This window comes from Cricetulus griseus, chromosome 2, assembly GCF_003668045.3.
Source record: "Cricetulus griseus strain 17A/GY chromosome 2, alternate assembly CriGri-PICRH-1.0, whole genome shotgun sequence".
Classification (NCBI taxonomy): Eukaryota; Metazoa; Chordata; class Mammalia; order Rodentia; family Cricetidae; genus Cricetulus; species Cricetulus griseus.
The window spans coordinates 213318224-213343767 of NC_048595.1; the positions used below are offsets into that span (position 1 = coordinate 213318224).

At 41.7% G+C, this 25544-nt stretch overlaps 1 protein-coding gene across 1 annotated transcript in view; it reads right to left on the reverse strand.

The window, feature by feature from the left end:
- The window catches only part of Mapre2 (microtubule associated protein RP/EB family member 2), an 88305-nt gene that overhangs the window by 48315 nt on the left and 14446 nt on the right, over positions 1 to 25544 (reverse strand). Inside the window, exon 2 of the mRNA XM_027400564.2 lies at positions 9434 to 9561. Within this exon, the coding sequence (XP_027256365.1) occupies positions 9434 to 9561 (128 nt within the window). The remainder of the gene's footprint in view (positions 1 to 9433; positions 9562 to 25544) is intronic.

Below are 25544 nucleotides of genomic sequence, written 5' to 3' on the forward strand. Positions count from 1 at the left end.
GAAGAGTTCAAGAGGGGGTGGGGTTAGGAAGAGGCAGGGAATTACTTCTTTTTTTGTAATGGTGGGTTCTGACATATTTAAAGTTGACATATGTCCTTTCTCTAAAACTTGCATCATTTATTTTTCTAAAGTTCTTCCATGAATTGCCATAAAATGTCATCTAGAAGAGACAGAAGCAGAGGCCAACACCCTGACAGTGACTCAAGAGAAACTTCAGGAAATGATGCTGGGGTTAATGTCATATCTATATGCCTCTCATGGTCACAGCACATGGCCATAAAAACTTATGTGGGTTAAAACCCAAGGAAGAACCACACCCCTAAAAAGGAGGTGACAGAGAGAAGTCACGTGCTGTCTGCCACAACTACATAACAGTTTCAGGGTAGAAAGAAACTCTACCCTGAAGAGCGATGGTTGTTTTAAGCAATTCAATTATTCTGTTCCCAGCATGCCATTCTAAAAGGCCCGAACATTTAGCTGTGATTTCTGACATCTCTTTTCTTTTTCTTATGTCACACCTGAAAGACTATAAGTTAAAAATACAATTCAGAGACAATGAACTGAAGAAATGCATTCTGATGGGTAGTAGGGTATGGAACCATCTGACTTGATCATTACAATGTGCAGAAACTGGGAGTGGACTAGCACTTCCGATGTAACTAGGTCGCCCTGCTCATCGGTGCTGGAGGCTGTTGGACAGTATGAAAGGCCAGGCGCCTCGTGTTGGCCAGGGCCTTGCTCTCTGTTTGCTTTGTCTGTGGATGAGCTGACAACTAGGACTTGAGAGCTCTGGATAGAAATGTGACAAGAGAAGCAATGGGCCCTCGCTGGTATGATCTGTGTTGACTTTGCTGGGTCCTCAGACACCGGCCACACTGCAAGTACTCAGTCAACCCCTGCAGACTCCAGGGATAAGTAAGAGTGGAGAACTCAGAAATGGAACCTTTACTGAAAGCCACCACCTTCCTCTTCTCAGCTTGAGTCCTACCCATGTTAGCAACCTCATCAGAATGGAAGGATTCCAATTCCACTTTTTAATATCTACTGGCCAGTCACCAAATCTGCATGGCCACTTGGCCAAGGACCCAAACAAGGTGAAGATAAATCTTTCTTTTCCTTGAATATACACTGCTTGCTCCCTGAAGCACTACTGTGCACGTTGCCTCAAGTCCTAACACACTTCAGAGATCACTTAACCACACTCACTTCCCACCTCAAACTTTTTTTTTAATCCTAAAATGTCCCTTTTTAACATTAGACACAGATACTTCTCATTCTTCAAAGATTAGTCCAATGTCACCTTTCTGGAAGCTTTTTCTGTCCTCAGGGTAGGTAAAATTGGTAAAATTGGATGGTAAGAGGGTAATTCTCTTACCACACTGAATCACTGCACTGGCCAAGTGCCCCACGACAGATTGATGTGCAGGCTACCAAGTTATTGCCCCTGGATGACATGTGAACAGTCTTTAAGACTGACACTATCTTTTGGATCGTGACTGTCTCTGAATGACACTCGTGTTAAAGGCTCAGTCTCCATGGTGGGAAATGGGTCCTGTGGGAGGTCCTTGGGTCACCAGGGACATACCCCTGGTGGGATATGGGACCCTGGGCCTTTCCTTTTCCAGTTTTGCTTCTTGGCCAAGAGCTGAATGTATCTGCTAGAACACGTACTCTTCCATGGTATGTTATCTCCCCACAGGCCCACAGAAACGAGTCAACCAATCACACACTAGCATCATCAGAACTGTGAGCTAGAATAATCCTTCTTAAAAAATAATATGATTATTTTCATGTATTCTGTTACAGCGATGGGAGGTTGATTTACACAACTGGGAATGATGTCTGATTCACTGCTCTACTGTGCTAGCAATGGCTGGCATCTCTGCAATCCCTATATGGAAATGGCTTAGATCCTACAGCCTGGGTGGAGCTTACAAACACTTGGAAATGAAATGGTAAAATTGGATGGTAAGAGGGTAATTCTCTTACCACACTGAATCAACAGGTTCTTTTATACACAATTAAGAAAACATCAACTTTTCATGTTCATGAAGGGGCCAGAGGGTGTTGAGGGAGCCTCAGAATGGCCATTCAATACAGGTGTTCTGGACTCGATCAAACACAAGGAGATAGGCATGCACCAGTGAGTAAGTCCTTTGGTATAGATGTATGTGTATGCATGTGCATGTGTGCATGTATATATGTATGTGTGTACATGTGCACATGTATGTGCCTATGTGTGTGAATGCAGTGTGTAATATGTATGTGCATGTGTGTATGTGTGTGCATGTGTGGGACCAAGTTGGAAGAACTGGTGTCTCTGAGTTCTTACCCTCATATATAAAACAGGAACAAAAATCTCTTACTCTTTCTTGGTCCTTACATGGTGGCCATAGGAATGAAAAGAAATAGCTCCTCTACAAAATGCACTGAATGGTAAAGAGAAAGAGACAAGAGCTGCAGAATATGTCACAGTCCTGATGTCTGAAAGCCTGTGCTGTCAACCTGGTTAAAACAGGCAGAGCTCTAAAAATGAATGGGTTTGAGCTGGACTAGTTCCGACATGGAACATGACAATGAGGTTTAGATGCAAGTGACAGAATGAGATCTGTGGCCCCTGGCATGCACAGAACCGGTATGCACACATTCCTAAAGCACTCTGGGTCATCTGCTGGGAAGCATCTCCAGGCCTCAGGTCTTTTCCCAGAAAAACACACAGGTGCTTATGGCATAGTAAATGCTCTCATAAAAAGAGCATTCTTTCTCTCCAAATCTACATTCTTCCTATAAGTCTTCAGAGGTTTTAAACTGAGAGGAGGGAAGGAAAAGAAAAAAAATGAAAACATGAATTCAAAATAATGCTTTATAAGGAACATATTCATCATGTCACATAACTGAAGTCTTGAGAAAAAAAATGCAAAGTAACTTTCAGTATGTTGGAAGGACATTGTTTTCTATAGACCCTGGTGAATGATTTCAGAACAGGCAATGTCCTCATGTGCTTCAGAGGCAAGTAAACATTGTAAGCCAAGCTTGGTGGCTCACACAATTCCAGCATTTAGGAGGCAGAGATGGGAGGATTAAAAGCTCTCAACAAAGCTGGGCGTTGGTGGTGCATGCCTTTAATCCCAGCACTCGGGAGGCAGAGGCAGCTGGATCTCTGTGAGTTCGAGACCAGCCTGGTCTACAAGAGCTAGTTTCAGGACAGCCTCCAAAAGCTAGAGAAACCCTGTCTTGAAAAACCAAAAAAACCAAAAAAAAAAAAAAAAACAAAAAAGAAAAAAAAAAAACCTCTCAACAAAACTACACAAAAACAGCAACAACAACAAACCCCAAACAGACAAAAAAAAAAGTCAAAACCCAACCAAAAGACAAACAAAACAAGAAAAAAAAAAGTATTTGGGGCCATGGGTGGTGCTATAGGACCAATCCAAGGATTTGGAGATCACTAACTACTAACCACTAGATCACCAGGGACACACCTGGAAAGATGAGGCAGAGGACTGCAAGTTAAATAGGGAGACAGTCTCAAAACAAAACAAGTACAAGTAAGCATGTTACAAAGCAGAAAAGTCTAAGGGTGGCCATGATCATGATTACCATTAATATACTCAGCAAGTCTTAAAATCCACAGGTACCTGGCTCCACCAAGGCTTCCCACACCCCTTTAAGAAGCTGCCTAAGCCCTGGAGTCACAGCCCCAGGCCAAAAAGTGAACAGTGTTTATGCCAGGGCTCCAGTTAGCTCCAGAGCCCACACTGTTCTTTTGATGCGCATGCCCCTTTTATTGAGGCACACTCACAGTTAGTGGCTTAGGAACAAGCGGGGCCCTCCATGGACACAGGACAGTTGTGAATCTGCAAGACATTCCACCCAAATTGTGAACGTTATACACTGACCACAGGTGGCAATTTCCCCAGGTAACAGAAAATACTGAGATCAAAATACAGGGTACGGCTAAGGACATTGCTTTGTATAAATTCCTCAAGTTATTTTTGTGACCTTATTAAAAATTCACAATTTATTAGTTTAGGTTTCTAATGATGTGTCATCATTCTTACTTTATTCTGTTTAGCTATGTGATGTTATTAAGTTCAATGTGGATGTGTGTCCTTTGACTTTTCATGTTATAAATATATGCACCCCCCCACACACACACAGAGACAGCTTTCAATAAAACACACATACATCGTAGACCATCTATTTTCACCTAGCTGTTTGTTTTGAATTTGTCTTTATTTGCCGTGTTTATCGTCATGCTGAAGGGACTCCAGCAGAGGCTGAAAATGAGATACAGGCATAGATATCAAAGCTAACAATCATTTGACACTTGTCCTGTTTTCTGGGACTTCGATGTGAATTCTGTGGTTCCCTGAGATATCTCATACACGCACAGTGGCTTCAAACCTGTGTTCACACACTCCTGTATTTCACGAATCCAAGGACTGGGCATGATTAATGTGCATTCCTGAAGGCAGGGACACAGGCTACCCTTGTGTGGGGAGGCTGTCTACTGAAGAAACTCAGCACCCTACATGGGCTCCTACACACTGAAGGAGGACAGCCTTTCTGTCACTCAGGAGCAGCCTGCCACACCCAAAGAGAGTGGGTGTCTTTTCTGCTGACTCTTTGTCCTCACCTCCCTTGACTTAACATTCTCCTTTGTCCATTTCCATCTCCCTCCAGCCGCATTTACCACGGTGGTCTCATCTTTTGTAGGGCAGGAGTCGGCTATACAGAGCCCTTTTGAAGCCTTTAAGGACAAGGATCTTGCCCTATTTATCTCAGGGCTCAAAACATGTTTGCCGAATAAAGTCACACTTTTGGTGGGAGCAAGGAGATAGGTGAGGGTGTGGCAACTGATCCCAGGATCAAACGTGCAAGTTTGGAAAACAAATCAGAAATTTCAGGTAGCAGTTTGGTAAGTCAAGGTGAATAATACTCCATCCTGCACTGGCATCTGGCCTTACAAAGGCAGGTAAACACACAAAAATTCCAGGGCAAAACCCCAAACTAAACCAAATACCCACCCTCCAATCCCACCAATTTAGATTTATCTTCAATAATGATGTATAAAGAGAATAGAAATACACAAAATTATAAGGGAGGAAAACCCCTCTTATATTCATGTATTCTACATTCTCAACAAAAAAAAAGAAAGAAAGAAAAAGAAAAAGAAAAAAGAGCCATATTTAGTCAGTGAATCAGTGGAGACTTGAATATGTTATTTACTATAGTAATTCACCCTCTGCTGGACCACACCTAGACATGGCCCATTTCACTTGTTACCCCTCTCTTCTGCAATTAGTTGGTATGCTTGAAACCAAGTAAATGGATTTTGAAATTAGCTGGTCAAATAAAATTAGGGAGAAAAAATATCTAGCCTAGACAAAATCTCTACAAAATGCCTCTAAGCACAGATAATATTCCATTAGCACACAATGACCTAACCACAGTCCCATTCTGAACCGGCTTGCTGTCTTAGAGAAAACAATAAGCCTCTGATGTTATAAAGCTAAGCAACTCCTGGGCCTGCAGACACTGACGGAATATCCTTACTTGGTTTCAGTAAGAGAGTCAGAAAGATCAGCCCTACTAAATTTAGTCTCTGAGCTGATTTCATCACTAACCCGTCGTCTCTGCTGACACAAGAGAGAGAAGCACAGGGGACACAGTGCTAGGCTGGGACCAACCTATTTAACAAGCACAGATCTGTAGCCAAAAATGGTCACAAAGAACTTGCTACCTTGCACAGGAATAACTACCATCAGGGTATAGCCCAGAGGGCTCATCCTCCAAGTTCCAAGAATGCCTGATGGCCACACCTGTGAGAAGGCCAGTGCCATACTACAAACCGTATCCCCTTCTATCGGTTCATATATCCATATTTGTAAATGCAACTATGATTTCATCAGCCAAATTGAGAAGTTTTCCCAGAATAAGAAAACAACAACAACAAAACAAAAAGGAAAAGGTAGAAACTTGATCCAACACAAAGCTTGAACAAATCTGGAGAAACACATACTGAATTCGCATAAAAAACCCTGATTGTTTTTCTACCTTTAAAAAAAGTCAATCAAGAAAAATACTCAGAATTTTCAAAAATGCTTTCATCCACATGACATTTTACTTAAATACTCAGATGCTCAGGAAAATAACTGAGCCTTCCACCACCACAGTGCCAATATTGGGCTGATACTGGCAGTGGTCCCTGGCAGTGTGGAATGCCTGCTGGGATCTGCTGTCAGTGCTTGCTGTCCTGTGAGGCCCTTGAGAAGGAGATGGGAAAATGCACAGACTTTAGAAAAGGGCCAGCTGGGAAAAGGGGCTTTGCAGTTACACCCAGCCTAGGAGAGACGATCCCGGCACAGCAATGGAGGTGGTGGTGGTGGTGGTGGTGGTGGTGGTGGTGGTGGTGGTGGTGGTGGTGGTGGTATGTGTGTGTGTGTGTGTGTGTGTGTGTGTGTGTGTGTACATTAAATTTCAAAGGAGGCATAGGGCAGGGTCAAAGGTGAGGAAGAGAAGTAATCCTTTGCCTCCTGTCAAACTTCCTGTTCCTTTTTCTGCCTCCTTTGCACACAGCCCATTTCTTTTTTGTCACCTCAAATAAAGCACCTCTAATTGAGGAAGCTGCTTTAGTAACTTGTAGCACCATACTGATGTTTCCCCCTTTTCAGTACCTTGGAAAACATCTACTAAACAGGTTTGAGCTAGCACTCAAATAAAAACAGGCTATTTTCCCCCTGATGACACCCCCTTGAAAGCCTTATATATTTTACAATGCAAATGAATGAAAACAGAAAGATATTTCTGAGCTGAACCAGTGTAATGGGGCTCATGGTTCAACCTCCCATCCCACAGGGGAAATCGACATGACTAGATTTCTAAGCAGATTTGGATGGCCAGCAGTACAAAATGGAACAGCCCTCTGCTTTCCTGGAAACAGATTGCTTTTTGCAAGAAATAAATGCAATCCAAATATGCATACAGATCTGTGACCCAGATTTAATGTTCAAAGAAAGTGGTTATAAAGTTACATCTCTGACAAAAAATATCAAGAAATAGGAGCAAACAATTTTCATTATTTTGAAATATATTACAATGTATTTCCATGTAATTTACTTATTGTGGTGCTGGGAATTGAACCCAGAGTCTTGTACACATAAGACAAGTGCTCTACCACTGAGCTATGAACACTACTCTTACTTTAAAGAACATTTAAAAATGTTTATGGGGAAGAAAGAGATGTTAAATTAAGGCAAAAAATACAGAAGCAAACAACACCACAGTTGTATTTCCCCCTTTTTGCCAACTAAAGAAAAGCTAATGTTTATTTTTTCCACCTTGCTTTATATTTTTTTAAAAAACATTATTAAAACTTTACTGTAAAGAGCTTCCACATCAAACACACACACACACACACACACACACACACACACACTAGCCAGTCCAAAGTCTATACATCTCAATGAACTTCTGCAGTTAGAATTCCATACATTCTCATTGATGTTTGTTTTAACATTGGCTTTGAGAGAGATCTGTTAGCTGGAAATAAGAGAGTGACGTCATAGGGGAGAAAGGCAGAAGGGGAACTGCCTTCATAGGGGTGGGGTGTCAGGAAAATACACTCTGCAGAAACGTGTGCACATTTCTTCCCAAAGCACATTACTAAAATCAAATACCACACAATAAGCTACAAGGAACCAAAACAAATACACAAGATACATTATAGTATAGTATAATCTTGCAAGATGCCACTACGTTATACTCCACAAATCTGAGCATTTCTAAGCATGAAAGGACAAATCACTTAGGTCACCAGTATTTGGATTTTTTCTTGTCTGGGAGGCACTGTCCTACCTGATGTCAAAGTCTTCTAGCACGAGAATAGAGCAATGAATTCATAAATAAATACACAGAAAGACCACTTCTTCCTGCCAAATACCATTGCTGAAGACAAAATTAAACTAGGATGGAAGTGGTGCCAGACAGGTTTGGGAGGCCTACGTTTCACTGTTAGTGGTGTGAGGTTTCTCACATAAGCATTGAGAGCTGCAGAGTGAACCAGTGCCTGTCTTTCCACAGCAGGGACTCACACTTGCCTCCCAGTCAGAAATGTGTCTCAAAGCAGAAAGGAAACTTTATTACTGGGGACTTGGCGAATTCTGACCATAATGCATGAAATCATTTTACATATGACCCTCTGGAAAGAGGGTTCACAGTCCAATACCAACGAGTGGGCTAAAACTCAGAACTCCTCCACATCTAAATGCCTTCGCACAAACACATTTCAGTAATGCTCTATTTTCCTAACACCATGTTCACCTTGGGGCCACAGGCAGAGAAGACATCTCTTTGTCTATTAGTTTACAAGAAAACATTTACTTTGCAAAGGAGAATACATTATTTTAATTTAAGCAGCTTAAGACAGATTACTTTAACATACTCAGAGTTTATTTTTGAAATTGCATCTTTTTTAAAACAGGTTTAACCCAATATTCATTCCTACAGAACTCAGTATCAGGTACAGTGGAGCACTGGGCATTAGACAAACTACAGACCTCTTCTTAAGAATCCTGGTGAATGCTGGGATTGGGAGTCCGATGTTATACACAGCATGACAGGTGTTATCCTGGATAAGGGGTGGGGTTTGGGGGAAACTACAAGCCTGGGAAGTCTTCCCAGAGCTGACAGTAGGTGAGGCAGATTGAACTGTGAACAGGATGTTACTACATACACAAAGAGGAGGAAAACTACAGGGTGCCAAAGGGAAGGAGGCTGTAGAGAACCCAGAGTGTTTGTTCCGCTAAGGCTCCTGGGATCGGTGTACAATGGACCTGAGAACAGCAATATGAAGCCCTGATGATCCACTATGGGTTCTGTTGTTTGTTTGTTTATTTGTTCCTATAGACAAGTACTCTAAGCTCTAGCCCCAGCTGCTTTTTATTTTGGAACAAGGTCCCACTAGGTTACTCAGGCTGGCCTTGAACTGGTTGTGTGGTCCATGCAGGCCTTGTAGTTGTGATACCCTGTTTCAGCCTCCTGAGTAGCTGGGATTCTGGCCCTGCACCACCTTGCCAAGTTCTATTGTCATAGTGACAACAGGATGATGGAACGGAGGCTGGGAGCCAGCATTACAGAGAGGCGTGGCCGACAGCAAGCCAGAAGCTGCTCATATGCCCATCTGGATGGCTGTGCGCTCTCAGATGTTCTCAAACACCCGCCCCCATATGTTTTTCAGTTACAGCCAAGTTTCCCCTTTTAATTATGTAGCTATAATATATATATGTATATATATATATATATATATATATATATATATATATATATATATTTCATCTTACCCCAAATATGTCATGTGCAGTTCATAAAAATCACATTCAATTGCCAGTAAACACATTGGGTAAATACTAAAAAAAAGACAATCTCTTACCTGAACAGAGCTGTTCCACTTTTGTGTAGTTTAGAGACACGATGTCATTAACCCATGCAATGATGTCATGCCTGCTCATAGTCTCCTGGGTTATCGAGGTAGAATACACATTGACCGCCATTCCCCAACTAGGATAAAACAAATAAGTTTATTTACTCACAAGAAAAATTACCTTAGAAATAGAAAAGACAGGTAATCACGGAGGGCATTACTGGTGGAGCTTTGCCACAAAGTTCCTTCATGTGATCCTGACCCCACACGGGAGGTAAAAAGGCACAGGGAGGTGGTGAAAAGTCTGGCAACCATAAATGGTTTCTGAATGTGCCACAACCAACAATTAGTTCACAATCAGATGTGTAATAGATCTGCAGTGAGTGTGCCACAGCCAACAATTAGTTCATAATCAGATGTGTAATAAGATCTGCAATGAGTGTGCCACAGCCAACAATTAGTTCACAATCAGATGTGTACTGGATCCACAGCGTTCCTGGCAGCACTTGACCATGCTGTATCAGGAGTTGTCACTGCAGCCTTCACTCTGAACACATACGTGTGTATGTCCCATGTGTGTGTCCCACTGCATGCTGTGACACCTTGGAATGCCAACGAGCACTGCCTAAAACCCCCTGGCTCAGATTTTGTGTTTTGCTAAGTGCAGTTATTTTTGATGTACATACAAAACTTTCTACTCTTGCAGAAACATGCTGGCTTAATTATAGAAAACAAGGCTTTTAATATTTTCCTGCTTGTGAGTATCAAAACAATGCATTTCTGGGTTGTGTTGTGCTCCGACCAACAAGCACATTCATCTCTAGTATGCAAATTTGTTTTCATCTTTTTTTTTCTTTCTTTTCTTTTTTGAGACAGGATCTTACTATCTATCTCTGACTGGCCTGGAACTCACTATGTAGAGCAGGCTGGCCTTGAACCCTCAGTGAACTTCTGCCTCTGTTTGCCATTGCTAAGATCAGAGGTGTGAGCCATTGTGCCCAGCTTCGTGGTAAAATCACATGCATCCCAAAGGGCTGTCTTAAAGTTCTTTATGATTTACTGTCATAAATGTCTGATTCTTGTACCTACTTTACTTACCTACCTAGCTGAGCTCAGGTAAAAATTCCTCAGGTGAAAAGGGGTTTGGACTGGGAAGTTCCAACAGCCATGCTCTAGAGGGAGCAGCAGGCCAAACCCATTTGCTGCTCTTTCTCCCCTTCTGTACCAGTCTTATTTGGAACAGATTTCACGTAATTTTTTCCTGTGGTACCACTTCACATTTCTCCCATCTAGACTCTAAAGTTCTTCTGACTCTGAGACAGAATTATAACAGAATTTAGAGTCTCACTTTTGACCCTAAGTCTATATGGGACATTAAGTTATCAGGCTTACAACACTGTGCACCACTGCAATCTTGTTTCTTTTTCAAAAAGATTTATTCTGCAGTGTGGTGGTGGCACATGCCTTTAATCCCAGCACTCAGGAGGCGGAAGCAGGTGGTTCTCTGTGAGTTCAAGGCCAGCCTGGGCCACAGAGTGAGTTCTAGAACATCAAGGACTACACTGAGAAACTTTGTCTTGAAAAAACAAAAAAAGACTTTTTTTAATTGTGTGTGTAAGTGTATGTATACATGTGTGTGCATGTGTACATGTAGTGTTCATTGAGGGCAGAAAAGGCTGCTGGAGCAGGCATTACAGGTGGGTGTGAGTGGCTCAGTGGGGGTGCTGGAAACCAAACTAGATCCTCTGCAAAAGCAGCCAGTGCTCCTGACCACTGAGCATTCCCTCCAGCCTGCAATCTTGTAGTTTTTCACATTATATCATAGAACCGTTATTACAAGTCCTTGAAGTGCCAGTGGCTGCCCCTTCTAACAGCTGTGTACAAAGGATTCTTTGTAATGTTTAAAAACAGGTAAACACTTTGCAATTTTAACTTTGCATTCAATTTAATAGAGTGTTTATATACATATATGATAGACATATTAAATTTTATTTCAACAACAATCTAATATATACAAAAAAAGAAATGAAGCAGAATAACAAACCCGTTGTGTCTATGTGGTGGTTTGAAAGAAAATGGCCCCCAAGGGAGTGGCACTAATAGGAGGTGTGGCCTTGTTGAAGAAAGGGGGTCACTGTGGAGGCAGACTTTGAGATCTCATATATGCTCAAGCTACACTCAGTGAGAAAGTCACTTCCAGTTGCCTTTGGATCAAGACATAGAATTCCCCAGCACCATGTTTATCTGCATGCTGCCCTACTCACAGCCACCATGCTTCTGCCATGATGATAATGGCCTAAACCTTTGAAACTGTAAGCCAGCTCCAGTTAAATGTTTTCCTTTATAAGATTTGCCGCCATCATGGTGTCTCTTCACAGCAACAGAAACCTAACTAAGACCATCTACGTCATGGATTTAGTGACAATCAATTCTCCACCAAGCTCGCTTTACTTATAGTTCCATCAACTGCCTTGGCTAATCCCATTTCTGGCCCCACAGGCCATATTATTTTACAGTAAATGCCAAGCATTGAGTCATTTCAGTTAAAGATATTTCACTGTGTTTTGCAAAGATAGAGACAATAAAAACACTAAGTAACAAATACAGTAGTATTACACACTAAAATGGCTATTGTTTTTAATATGGAAGTGTTTTGATGGCTGGTCAATTTGTCTTAGTCTGAATATGAATTCACATACTGAGTAGACACTGTACTTCCTTGGTGGGCTTATTCCTTTCCTGTTAACTGTAGGCTTGTCTTCATTTCTAGTCTTCATATAGACTTGTAATTGCTATCAAAAGAAATATGGTCTTTGACAGAATTTCCAAATCTGGATGTGTCCACTCTGCCACAATGGTGTGTTTGATCCTGCTCTTGTCTTGTTTTCCTATACCCTATGATATGATCTACAGGCTATGTCTAATCTAGGAAGTGAGGTGAAAAATTCCTTCATGTAGTATCTTAAATTTCCCTAGAAATCAGAGACTGCCTGACTTGTTTTGTAGACATTGTGATATTTGCCCAGATCCAATAGTTGATTCATGACGCCTAAGTTATTGTCTGTTGGTCATTCTTATCATGTGCAGTGACCCCAGAAAGAGGAATCCCCTTCTGAGAGAGCCTGAGGTCAGATCACTGACACAACACAAAGCAAGTCCTGATTGTTTCTGTACTCTGTACTTACACGTTATGAGGCATCCTGAATATTCTCTGGCCAACATGATTTTTATTTTTACTTAGGAAGTATAGCCACGAAGTCACAGAGTCTTAGCAAACTTGATATACTTCAGTCCATTGTAGCTTATATCTTGACTTATAAAAGATGAGTATGCAAGTGCCTGTGCTTATTTGGGCTGGCTTTCAAGTTCTTTTGATAAAGTCCTTCCTTATTTTCTGTTGTGACAAAATGTTCCAGGCTCAACTGGTAACTTTCCTACCTCTGACCTAAAACGAGTCCTTTCTCTTAGGGCCCCAAACTCCTTTCTGAAACTGACAGTACTTGGTGATACAGAAGTAAATGTTTTTAAACATGACTAGATGGAATACCAATATTTAAAGTTTACAGGCTCTATACAGATGTTCTATATGTTTATTAAACAATTGTGCCAACCTGCTTCCTGCTTCAAAGTATTAAATGAAGTCTATAGACATGAAAACAGCATCTACACATCTCTAGATTCTCTCTCTCTGAAGACCTGAGAACAATCTGCCAGTATTGAATCCCGGATAATGTGACTGTGAATATAACTTTTTCCATACTTCTATTAAAAGTTCTTCTGGTTTTCAGTCAATAGCTTTCACCATTTTCTTTAATGACCACTTGAAACCATTTACTTTTATAATGTGAGCTCCTTTCACCACCTTTAATAAATTATATAAAACTTTAGTAAGGATAAATAATTCAAAATTTAAAGTATTTTGGACTGTTTGATGTGATTTTTATATACTGACATAACTTTTGGCAGTCAATGTACTTTCCTAATGATTTTTTCATGTGGTAATAAAAGGCCTTCACATTTCCGAACAATGGACAGATGCAAGGTGAAGTGTCAAGGCCCAGAACTAGAGATAAAAATTTTGCTCCATGTATTTAAAAACAAAACTAAACACAAAGCAGGGAAAGGTATAAACGGACCTGTGTTTGACAAGCATATCCCATTGAGTAAAAAATGTAGTTACATAAGGTGAAGAATACCAAGTACAGTGGGTAGATGAGATTTAAGGAAAAACTGGGAGAACAACAGAGTGGACAGCTGTAGCCCAGCCATGAAGCACTTCCCTCCAGATCTGAGGTGATAACATTCTCCCAAGGCCAGCTGTCCTTTCATAACCCAACCATTCATTCAGCCACAAGTAAGGCACTACCTGCTGTCAAAGAGCTCATGAAGACAAGGGGCAGACAATGAAAGCAGCACCGGGCTTGTGCTTTAGAAACCTCTGGTTAACTAATTGTCAGCCCACCCTCTAACTTCTACTGTGATCGGTCTCCAATCAACACCCCTGGAAATGCTGCATGATAGGCCCTCGTGGGACAACTAGGTAAAGTGATGGAACAAGAGGAAGGATAACCCAATGAAAGGGAGGGGCACTCTAGCATTTACTAAAAGAAAACATGGCTGACACATTCAATACATTTCAATAGGTATATCTGAATTAACAGCAATAGGGTCACTGTAAATGTCTATGAGCTATCTATGCTGACTGGAGCATTCTTATAATTTATGTTCATCCAAACTTCAGAAAGACACTACATAAAACTACCATATAAAGTATTAGGTTTTGCTATAGTATTTTCAAGCAAAATTTATTTCTGTTGCTTCTTCTACCCCCTCTTCTGCCCAACTCCCTGCCATCCCCGTTGTCCTTTTACCCACAGTGGCCTCCTCTCTGTTTTCATGTCATGTGTTCTGTTGCCATCTTCAATACTTCTATTGGCCCTCCTGATGGTCCTCTGTCTGGTTTCACGGCCTACACTCACACCCACATGTATACATAGGCATGTAAACACTGAAAGGTAGGGTCTACATAAGAGAGAACATTTGTCTGTGCTAGTCTGTTACAACCTTCTTAATAGAATGTATTCCAGATGTATCCATTTCCCTGAAAGTGTGTGTGTGTGTGTGTGTGTGTGTGTGTGTGTGTGTGTGTATTATATCACATTTTCATTATCCCATCATCTGATGACGGGCATCTAGGTTGCTTCCATTATCTTGTTTCTATGAGTAGAGCAGCAGTAAAAATGGATGAACACATGTCTCTGTGATAGGAGATTTTAATTCTTTGAGAAGCCTCCACACTAATCTCCATTTCATGCCAGTTTACACTCCAACCATTAGTAAACACTGCCCTCTACTCCATGCTAATGGTCCCTGTCCTCCATCTTCTGACTAGGGTGACATGGGATCTCTGAGTCTCTCTTTCAGCAAGACACCTCTGTGTTCACTTGACTTTGTGGTGTCTTTTGTTAGCTGCCCAGTCATAGGTGCCAGCTTTCTGATTTTAGGCCTGACAGCTTTGGCTTGGCATGCCCTCCTCCAAGGGGGATGTGCCCTTGTGAACTTTCAGCAAGTCCCAGTGTCTGTGCCCTTCCCCCATGTGTGTGATGTGTGCGTGCATGCCTCTCACTGTGTGTGTCTGCGTACATCTCTTGAGATGTGTGATTCTTTTTTTTTTTTTAACAGATCCACATGGAGTTTCTTGAAGGGGGGGTGGAAATGAGGGTGGATTGGCAGCCAACCCAAGAGAAGAGAGAAGAGCCAGTATGTGTGATTCTACTCCCATACTGATGTCATCTTTTCTCTCCCCAATCTCACTTTTTTCTACAGACACATTTTAATATATTGAATCTGAAACTATCCAGGTGACTAAAACAAACAAACAAAAAAATCTTCTCGTATTTTCTAAACATTAGCCTCAGATAAGAATTAAATAATCTATGCTTTGCACAGATACATTCTGAAATTCTAAGGTTTTATTATAAGTTTTTGCTTCTTAACCTACATGACAATTTAAATGCTGCTCCTGGGAGGAAAGCAGGGCAGGAGTCATCATCCTCCCTCACAAATGAGAATGTTACATGCCACCTGAAGGGTCACTGTATCAGATCACCAGGAGACACAAACTTTGGCCCAGTGTGCCTGGCTTTGGACTGTCATGAAACAAGTGAACATTCCAACTAAGATAGAATATAAGAATTCAAAATGTCAATGTCAATTGTGTGTGTGTGTGTGTGTGTGTGTGTGTGTGTGTGTGTGTGTGTGTGTGTGTGTTTGCTTGCCTGCAGGTATGTCTGTGAACCAGGTACATGCTTGATGCCCTCAAAGGTTAGGAGAGAACACTGAAGTCCCTGGAACTGGAGTTAGGAATGGTGTGAGCCACCATGTGGATGCTGGAACTGAACCTGAATTGCAAGAGCTACAGATGCCCTTAACTGCCTAGTCATCTCTTCAGCCCCAAGATAGCACTTTTTAAACTAATTTCTTAGATTTTTATCAAGATAAAAGTCAACCTATGAGAAGCAAGGTCATACTGAATGCCACGGAACAAAGAATGCCACACAGGGCTGGTGCTTGGCTTTGGACCTTCAGTGGGTCTTTTAGATGGAAATGTCAGTCAATTATCAGATGACTTAACAAGTGGCCCCTGGGACAGAATTAGGTTTCTTTGCCAGCCTTACACACAAAGGGTCAAAGTACTATGCCCACATTGTGACTTCAAGACCTAGTTAAACTCAATAGTATAGAAAGCAGATAAGGAAGTCTGGAGAGATGGCTTGATTAGTACAGTGCTTGCTGTGCAAACATGGGATCCTGAATTAGATCTCAAAACCCACATAAAAAGCCAGGTGCTATGGCCAACCTAATCCCAGCTGCCCTGAGGAGGTGGGGACAGGGAGATCCCTTGGCTACTGAAGAGGAGGGATTTATATGTTGCCTTTATGGATGTTCTTTTAAGAAGGTGGGAATTTCCTCTTCTAAAAACATGAAAGATCCTCCCCTCCAATAAAACCAACCAAACAACACCCCCTCCCCCAAATTGCTTCCTATTCACAGAAAGCAGTGTTTTAATTCTGGCCTCTCTATGGACAGGGACTGCAGAGAAAGGACAGTCCCAGCCAGAGGCCCAGTGCCCTGCTAATCCATTCAGTTTCCCTTGTATTTGACATTTGCTGGTGGGGCTGGGTGGAGAGGCACAGCAAACTTATGCTTTGCAGCAATTATTGAACCACATAAAATTAGTCACTGCATTTCTGCCTACTAAAACAAATGGAATTTTCTGTGAGTCGATGAGACAAACTAGCTTGAATTAAGCCTTGGCAAGTCCCAAACACTGAAAAAAAATCAAAATATGAATTCTACAATTTTACCAGTCATGAGCCCCCAAACCCAAGTACAAAATAATATGTAGGTTTGTCAAAGAATCAATTTGCAAGGTTTATGAATTATTTGGGGGCATTCTTCAAAATTAAACAAATATATAAAATGTCCGTGTCAGCACTGTATGCTAACTGAAATGGTTTCTTAGGTCTGTCATTCTGTCTCTCTGCCCTACCCAAACCCACCTGATGTGGGAGATCCTTCTCTATGCTGTGATATGTGTTGCTTTTATTGGTTGATAAATAAAGCTGTTTTGGCCTATGGCAGAGCAGAATATAGCTAGGTGGGAAATTCAAACAAAGATATGGAGAGAAAGAAGGCAGAGTCAGGGAGATACCATATATCTGCAGAAGGAATAAGATGCCAGAACATTATCGGTAAGCCAGGGCCACATGGTGATACACAGATTAGCAAAAATGGGTTAATTTAATTGTGAGAGCTAGTCAGTAATATGCCCGAGCCATTGGCCAAACAATTATAATTAATATTAAGCCTTTGAATGTTTATTTGGGAACTGGCAGGCAAGAGAGAAACCTCCATTTACACTAACCAAATGCACCACCACAGCCAAACTGCCCTGTTTTCTCCTTCACACTCACAGTCAACCTTATAGGGATGCCCCATTGTTTCACAGCTCCCACAAAGTGGGCTTCATGATAGATCAGATGTTCCAGGATCCTAACTCTGGTCTTGCTTTGTGGTTGTCCACATAAGAATGATTTAAGAAATTACTATAAGGCATGTGGAATTTACTTTCTCTTTTAACAACTAATGTTTGGGTTCACAGAAGAAGAGCCCTCAGTATGCAGTGGACTCTCATCTGCTGTTCTGTGAGGAGGCCCTATTTGGGTTACATTCTCCCCAAGTCCATGTTAAAGCTAAATCTTTAAAAGTCTTTAAGGGGGTTGGAAAGATGGTTCACTATTAAGAGTGCCGATCACTGTTGCAGTGGATTCATAACCCCCTCTAACTCCAGTTCCGGGGATCTGACACCCTCTTCTGGACTCCAAAGGCGCCTGTATGCACATGGTGCACATAAACTCACACAGGCATACACATAAACGCAGAAACAAACAAAATCCTTTTTAAAGGCACCAAGGGCTTCAGTTACCTTCTTAGGTCATTTCCTTAAGGGGGTCTACACTAAGTTGGAATCTCTGTGCCTCTGTGTCTGCCATAAAATGTTCAGAAATTTTAGCCAGCTGCACCATTATATTTCATTCCCATATTTTGTGCTGACAGTGTCTGTACCTGTGACTGTTTTTCTTCTCTCAAAACAATCTCTGTTTTCAGCAATTTTCTCATCACTGGGAGAAGTAATCCACCACACCAAGAGTCTAAGAAAAAAATACATTTTCTCCATTTTGCATAAATGAAACAAAGAACAGACTGGGAAAGATATATAAGGTAATGTTATTTTTCTTTCATGTGAGCAACATATATATTTGATTTTATGTATAGAATGATTTGCAAGGGCCTTATAAAGATCTGTAACAATTCAACTACAGCTTAAAAATAGCAGTTCTTCACTGAAGGCTAATTAGGGAGAGGAGGCACTGGAGCCTATTTGAAGTGTCCCATATGTGATGGGGAGAGAAGCACCTATGGTCCCTAAGCACACCTTTTCTCTCTCAACCACTGGACTCACAGCTGGCAACACTGGCAGATCCCACATCATAGGCTACGCTTTGGTTATCGCTTTTAGAATTGTCAAAGACAGAGCACTCCACAGATGAGGTAGGAGGAGAGGGGCTGAGTTTCAAATTTGCAACACAACTCTTTATTCAGAAAGATCTCTTTAGGATTATTCTAATAAAAGTAGCCCTTTTATGAACACTTCTGGCATCCACAAATATGTTTAAAAGAGACTTATCAAGTTGATACAATAATGACAATATGCTTATCAGTTATAGTTTGTAGAATAATGCTAAACATAAATATTTTAAATGGAAGAAAATGTATATCTATGCCCACAGATGAAGGTACTTAGTCACCTGGGTATGGTGGCACATGCCATTAAGCTCAGCACTTGGAAGCAGAGGTAGTGGATCTATTGAGTTCTAGGAAAACCTGGTCTACAATAGCATGTTTCAGACCAACCAGGCTACACAGTAAGACCTGTCTCAAAAACAAAAACCTTCAACAACAATAGCAGAGAGAGAGAGAGAGAGAGAGAGAGAGAGAGAGAGAGAGAGAGAGAGAGAGAGAGAGAGATGAGGTAAGGGAAGAAACCCCCAAAGATGAGTCCCACCTTATAGTCTATTACCTGAAGGTAATGGAAAGCCCTGTAACAGCACACACAGGTCCAGCACCCCCAAAACAAATCCTCCAGAAGATCTATCATGATGAACTTGAGTTTCCATAGGGAGCAAGGGTGTATATGTGTGCCCTGAACCAGAAATTCCCCTGCTTTTCATCTGTGTATAATGCATTCTCCAAATGAGGAGCTGTAGGAGGCGGGACTGAGGAGCTTCACCAAGAAAAGAATATCTCTAGATCATGCTCCATTCATCATTCATTCATTCATCACTTTCTCTTCATTCATTCATTCATTCATTCATTCATTCATTCATCTCTTTCTCTTCATTCATGACCCACACAGCAAGGGAAGAAGGATTTGTCCCCAGGACTAAGCAGAGGAGGTCCAGAAAGGGAGGTCATAAAAAGAAAAACCTTGACATGACATAGTCATTCCCAAGAAGGGTTCTAAAAACTGGGAAGTTTCATTAAAGATTCTGTATGCCTTCTGATATATGATGAGGGAGGAAATTAAAGACATCACACCATTTCCATGAAGTAAATACACAGCTTTGGGCAGATTCAAGTATTTTTTTTTCCTGGGTTTTATGGTCCTGTCATGGGATGGGATAGATGAGGCAAGTCAAACTCCTTGGGAAGAAGGAGGTGGCAGAGGTCTGAGCCCAGGGCTCCGGTCACACAAGGATTAAAGTGTCAGACACGATGCACAATACTAGACCACAGACACTGAAACACAACATTTCTCTCTCAAATTAGGCAACTGTGGTTCAAAACTAGCAAAGAAAGTCAGTGAAAGGGCTTCCACATAAAGGAGCATTGAGGACAAATGTTAAGAGGAAACTGAATTTCAGAAGAGGACTTGGTTGCCTGCCGTAAGCAAGGCTTTTCTGGCTGATGTGTTATCATCTACTGCTCGAGCATAAAGATCTGTTCAGCTTGGCCACTGTAACTAGCAACTCCTGCTAATAGGTGCCACTCCCTGGAGAGATAACTTAAGGGTGACTACCTCTTTGATAGTTACAACTTTTAACTTTTAACTTTTTAATGTGCGTGTGTGTGTGTGTGAGTGTGTGTGTGTGTGTGTGTGTGTGTGTGTGTGTGTGTGTGTGTGTGAGTGTGTTTATGAACATGTGTATGTACCCATAAGCACATGAAAGCCAGAGGACATCAGGCACCCTGCTCTACACTTTATTCCCTCGGCACAGATCTCTTATTGAACATGGATCAGCTGGCAGCCAGCAAGCTCCAGTGATTCTCCTGACTCCATCTCCTACAAAGCCTGGCTTTTTACATAGGTACTTGGGATTTGAACTCAGGTCTTTGTGCTTGTGAAGCAAGCACTTTTACCTGCTAAAACATCTCTCTAGCCCTGCCCTTTAAAACAGAGTATGACTAAAATGTATAGATTTCTGCAACTGTCTGAAAAATGAGGCCTCCTAACTTGCCTTGAATACACACTCTCTACCTTTAGGAGCTTGCTGCTACTTGAAGCTTTTATCAGGTGTCGCCTGTACATGTCCTCTGTTTAGTTACTGACCAAGAAGAATGAAACCTTCGGATGCCAGATACTGGTAAGACATTTTTGTTGTGTGGATTTTTAACTCTGAATTAAGTTGATATCTACAACACTGAAATGAATCAGAAACTTGACTCTTATCCAAGAAATAAGAAAATTTTAGAATTCTTTAAAAGCCTTTTGTCCAGGGATATGAATGGAAGCTGACTTCACATAGTGAGCAAGTAGCTAAGGTTTCTCACACAATACACTGTGCACACATTCATGCACACACCGCGGACACATGTCTCTTCATATGGTCAGAAATGCTGCAGAGTACATTTGCCTAAATATCCATCTGTTCCAAGCAGTGGGTGGCTTTGTCCATGTTCTGAAAATAATTCCAATAACCCAGGGCTTGTTCCCATGCCACAGGACTTGGCTGGTTTCCTCAGGGCACCAACTTTTGCCCAGCAGCCCCGCCTACCCCTCTTGGCTCCCTCTACATCCACATCTTCTCCTCCATATGCCTACTGTTTACTTTCCCAGCCCTGCTTGGCCTTGTTCCCTGTGGCTCTGACCTTTGCTCTCTCCCAGGATCCTAAGTAATTTTAAGTCAAGGCCCAAGCTGCCCCCACCCAGCATGGCCCCTGGTTAACCTTTCAGGACATGGGCACACTGGGTACCACTGGCTAGCCATGCTCAGCTGTTCAGTCACACTGCAGAAGAGGGTATGGCAATGCAGCGGGGCTCAGGTGCTGTAGCTTCTCCTGTGTCAGCATCTTCAGCTTGCATTCTCTAAAGCTTGTGAGAAACAAGTGATGGACGGACGGCAGCTCCCAGCTAATCCTTAAGGGACAACTGGGGCACAGGCTTAGGCAAAGTAGGGAAGATCTTTCCAGAGCTTGACACCATCACCTGCATTGCATGCTTCAGGTCCAAGTTCAATGTCAATTCTTCAGCAAGTCCTCGTTGCCCACCCGCTGAAGGGGCCTCTCCAGTTATTCTGACATCACCCTGTCCTCTGTTCTTGGACATTACACAATCTGTGATTAGCTCCCTTGTTTACTGTCTTCTCATCACCTCCTGCCTCTCGATACAAGCTCTATGATGGCAGGAACTTTACAGTGTATGTCTTATTTACTGCTGTATCTCCAGGGCATGCAAAAAATTTTAAGTCCATACTAAACAAATGAATGTTTGGAAGAGTTTTGTGGGGAAGGGAAAGCCACAGGATGCTCAAAATCATACCATGCAGGCAACTGTTCTGACATACCCGTGTTATGAGGCAGCTTGCAGGGAACAACTAAAGGACTTGGTCTTTTGGAAAAACAGAAAAGAAAAACGTGGGTAATATGCTTTCTTCATGCCAACTAGGAAATGTTCTGAAGGGTTCTGGCCTAGGCGCCAAAGGCACCAGCTTCTAGACCCATAGCCGATACCAGCTGGTTGGCTAACTTTGTCACCTTGGTGCCTCCACAAGAGACTTCCTTTTATTACATGGAGAAGCATGGGGACTGGATGAGATACTATACAAGAGTACTGGCAATTAATTACCCATGCCTACTGAAAGAGTAAATCATCAACATAGATTTTGTCTTCTTAACTACCAAGCAGCAGAGCTGGGATGTGGAGCAGGGGTGATGGCTGCTCTCAATACAAGCCAGTTCCCCATCCCTCCCCACCAGGAGGAGTCCAGGAGAGGGAGGGAAGACAAAGAACTGCGAGTGAAGAGACCGTTGTGGCCTCTAGAGAAGCTGTAATTGTATCACATCTTCAATTTGTACAGGGGATCAAAGCCAGGGCCTAGACTATGACAGTTCTACACCACTGAGCTATATCCCCAGCCTTTTACTTTTATTTGGGGTCTGGAGCTCAGCCACATTCCTCAGGACATCCTTGAACTCCTTCTGTAGCCCAGGCAGGCACTAAACCCAGTTTCTCATTCTGGACTAAAAACCCAATGGTTTTTAAACATATGTTTCCATGAAGAAAGGCCTGAACAGCAGAGCCAGGGGTGAGATTTCCTCAGTTTATTGCTGGGAACACTCTCTGGCGAGAGCACCTGGCAGCTGGAACACATAAGCCACGCTAGTATTTTAGGAACTGCCACATTTTACATTTCTAGTCACTATGTATTTTGGAGCCAAGGCTCTCAATTTACTTTTTGTGGTAGATTAGTAAAAATGGACATTACCGCTTATAATTTTTTCAAAGCGAATAAAAGACTTAAAATTGGTATCTTGACTATGTGTTTACAATAACATATCCTTAAAAAAATCTAGACTGGTTGGTGCCTATCCAAATGGCTTCACCTTCACTGTGGTAAAAATGACTTTTAAGCACATGGGAACATTTTGAAATGGAAATGAAAATGAAGTAGCAATAAAACTGAGACTATTAATGAGATGGTAAAGTGCAGGCTAACATTTAAAGAAATTCTGGCAAATTTAAGTCCAAATTGGGTAACAGACTCTCATCCCCTGAGTCCTTCCTGGGCTCATCCTCTCTTAATTGTTTCCAAAGTAGGCTGAATCAAAAAGGAAAACCTCAAACAAGGCATCAGAATACTATCAGCTTTTTAGCTCCACCCCAGAGTGAGAAAGCATCCCCTTGGCCTCCTGAGTTACCCTGTCATCTATGAAGTTTAGGATCGATAACTGTGCAATCAAGTTACCCCCCCCAAAAAAAAATCCCATAATGTTTTAAGTAAGGTTGCAATTTTTCGATAGGCTACATTCTAGCTGTCCTGGGCCACGTGTCACCAGCAAGCAGCAGGTTGAATATCCTTGCATGGTAATCTATATCAAACCCACAACCCCAGAGACCACGGTCCATATATATATATGAACAAAGAGATCTCTCCTGAACATGCCGACAAATGGACACTGTAGTCAATGAGGTAGCTGAGCTAAAGGAAGTGGTTTCAGTAGCTGTGTGGATGAGAACCCAAGCCAGGGGTGCTATTGCACTGCCTGCTCACCACAGCGTCCTTCCCCAAACACGGGACTTTGCTGTGAAGACACTGCAGTCAAGAAACAGACATGTAGGCCCACTGGTGCTCAGCTGAGTCCTCCCTACCCACTTTGAATTCAGTCTGGGACTCCGGCCCAGTGACGGTTCCGTCTACATTCAAGGTAGGTCTTCCCTCTTCAGATAAACTACTCTGGAAGCACCCCCACTGACTTACCCAGAGGTGTGGTTCCTTAGTAATTCTAACTCTAGCCAAGTTGACAATGAAGAGAAACCAACAGAATACTTTCCTGTTCCTTCTGCAGTTCAAACCAAAGGCCCTGTACATGCCAGACAAGGGCTCTACTACTAAGCTACATCTCAGCTAAGCTTCTTAGTATTCTTGTTTAGGACATCAAATACCATTTTGTATTTCAGAAAAGTTGTTTCTTTTAAGGCAAATGCATTTACCATTACTAGAATGAAGAGATTAACACTCTTTCTATACCAGAATTTTCTATAAACACCAATTCACCCACACCAGAGGCGAGGAGAGGGAGGAAGAAAGGGAGGGAGAGATTGGCAGTATTTCTTTGTTCTCCTCTCTTCAGTCTTGATATAGGTCAAAATTTACACACTCTTGCACAAGTAAAACACACATACACACACACACACACACACACACACACACACACACACACACACCTTGCAGTATTTCTTTGTTCTCCACTCTTGTTTTAGTTATAGATCAGAATTACAACATTCCCAGCAAGGGTGTACTAGCATTAACATTTTTAAAAGGAGGAGCTAAAATTGAGTACTTGGGTGGGTAGGAGCTAGGCACTTCAGACTGGGTCAGATACAAAAATAACAGACACATGGTAAGATCCTTGGCTTGGGGAAGAGTGGAAGCAGAGTGGCTTGAACAACAATAACAAAAAAATCTAACAGAGGCAGTATTTTAATGTGGATAATTCATGGTCTCTACTGAACTTAAAAGTGTCTCACTTGCAGCGCTATATCTGGTGTTTTTATAAGGGTACAGGGTTTCTAACTTAGGGCCTTACACAAGTGCTCTCACCCACTACACCTTCTCTACAGCCTCAAGACCTAGGATCCTTAAAGACAGACTAACAGCTGATTAACTACTGACTGGCCCATCTAAAGACAGCAGTGAGGATGAACTCAGGTTTAGAGCAAGGCTACATGTGCTGTTACTCAACTTTGGAGCCAACATGAACTGATGAAACACATCAGCCTGGAAGTATTCACATACTGTCCCCATGGCTAATTTCTATATTCCCAGGATTCATTTGGCTTATAAATCCTAAAACATGTTTTCAAAATTAGTTTTGAATTCAACCATTAACTAATAAACCTAACTATTTTGACTTCCAAATTTGATCCAAAGACCTGACGTCACAGAGGTTGCAGCAAGGTCTCAATGACTATATTATTTTTCACTATTCAGCCTTAGCTACTGTTATAGTTAATACAATATTAAGCACAATAAATACCCAATTAATTAAAACACCAATAGATTTACTCATGTGTTTATGTGTGCACATGTTCACTAAGAAGATTAAGTTATTAAATAGGTTCAAATAGTTAATCATTTAATAAAGCAAAGGAAAATGACTTTTTAAATGTCAAAGTGCTTTAAAAAAGATTTTAGTGTTAAAAATCTTGTACATTTTTGCACTGTAGAAAAAGCAGAAAATATAGAAAACGTAAGATTTAAAAGTTTTATATATCCATTATTCTGGGTGGGGATTAGCTTGGCATCTACTACACACAAGGTTGAAAGTTTCATTTCCAACATGAAAAAAAGAGCCATTATTTCCTCACTCAGTCTTAGTTTCTAATGTGCCTAAGTTTCTCTTCAGTAGCCAGGCAGGGTAGTGCAAGCCTGTCATCCCAGTACTTGGGAGGTAGAGTCAGGATTATCAGAAGTTCAAGGCCATCTTCGCTACACTGTCAGCTCAGAGTGAACCTGAACAACAGGAGACCTTGTCTCAAAAAAAACAAAAACAAAAA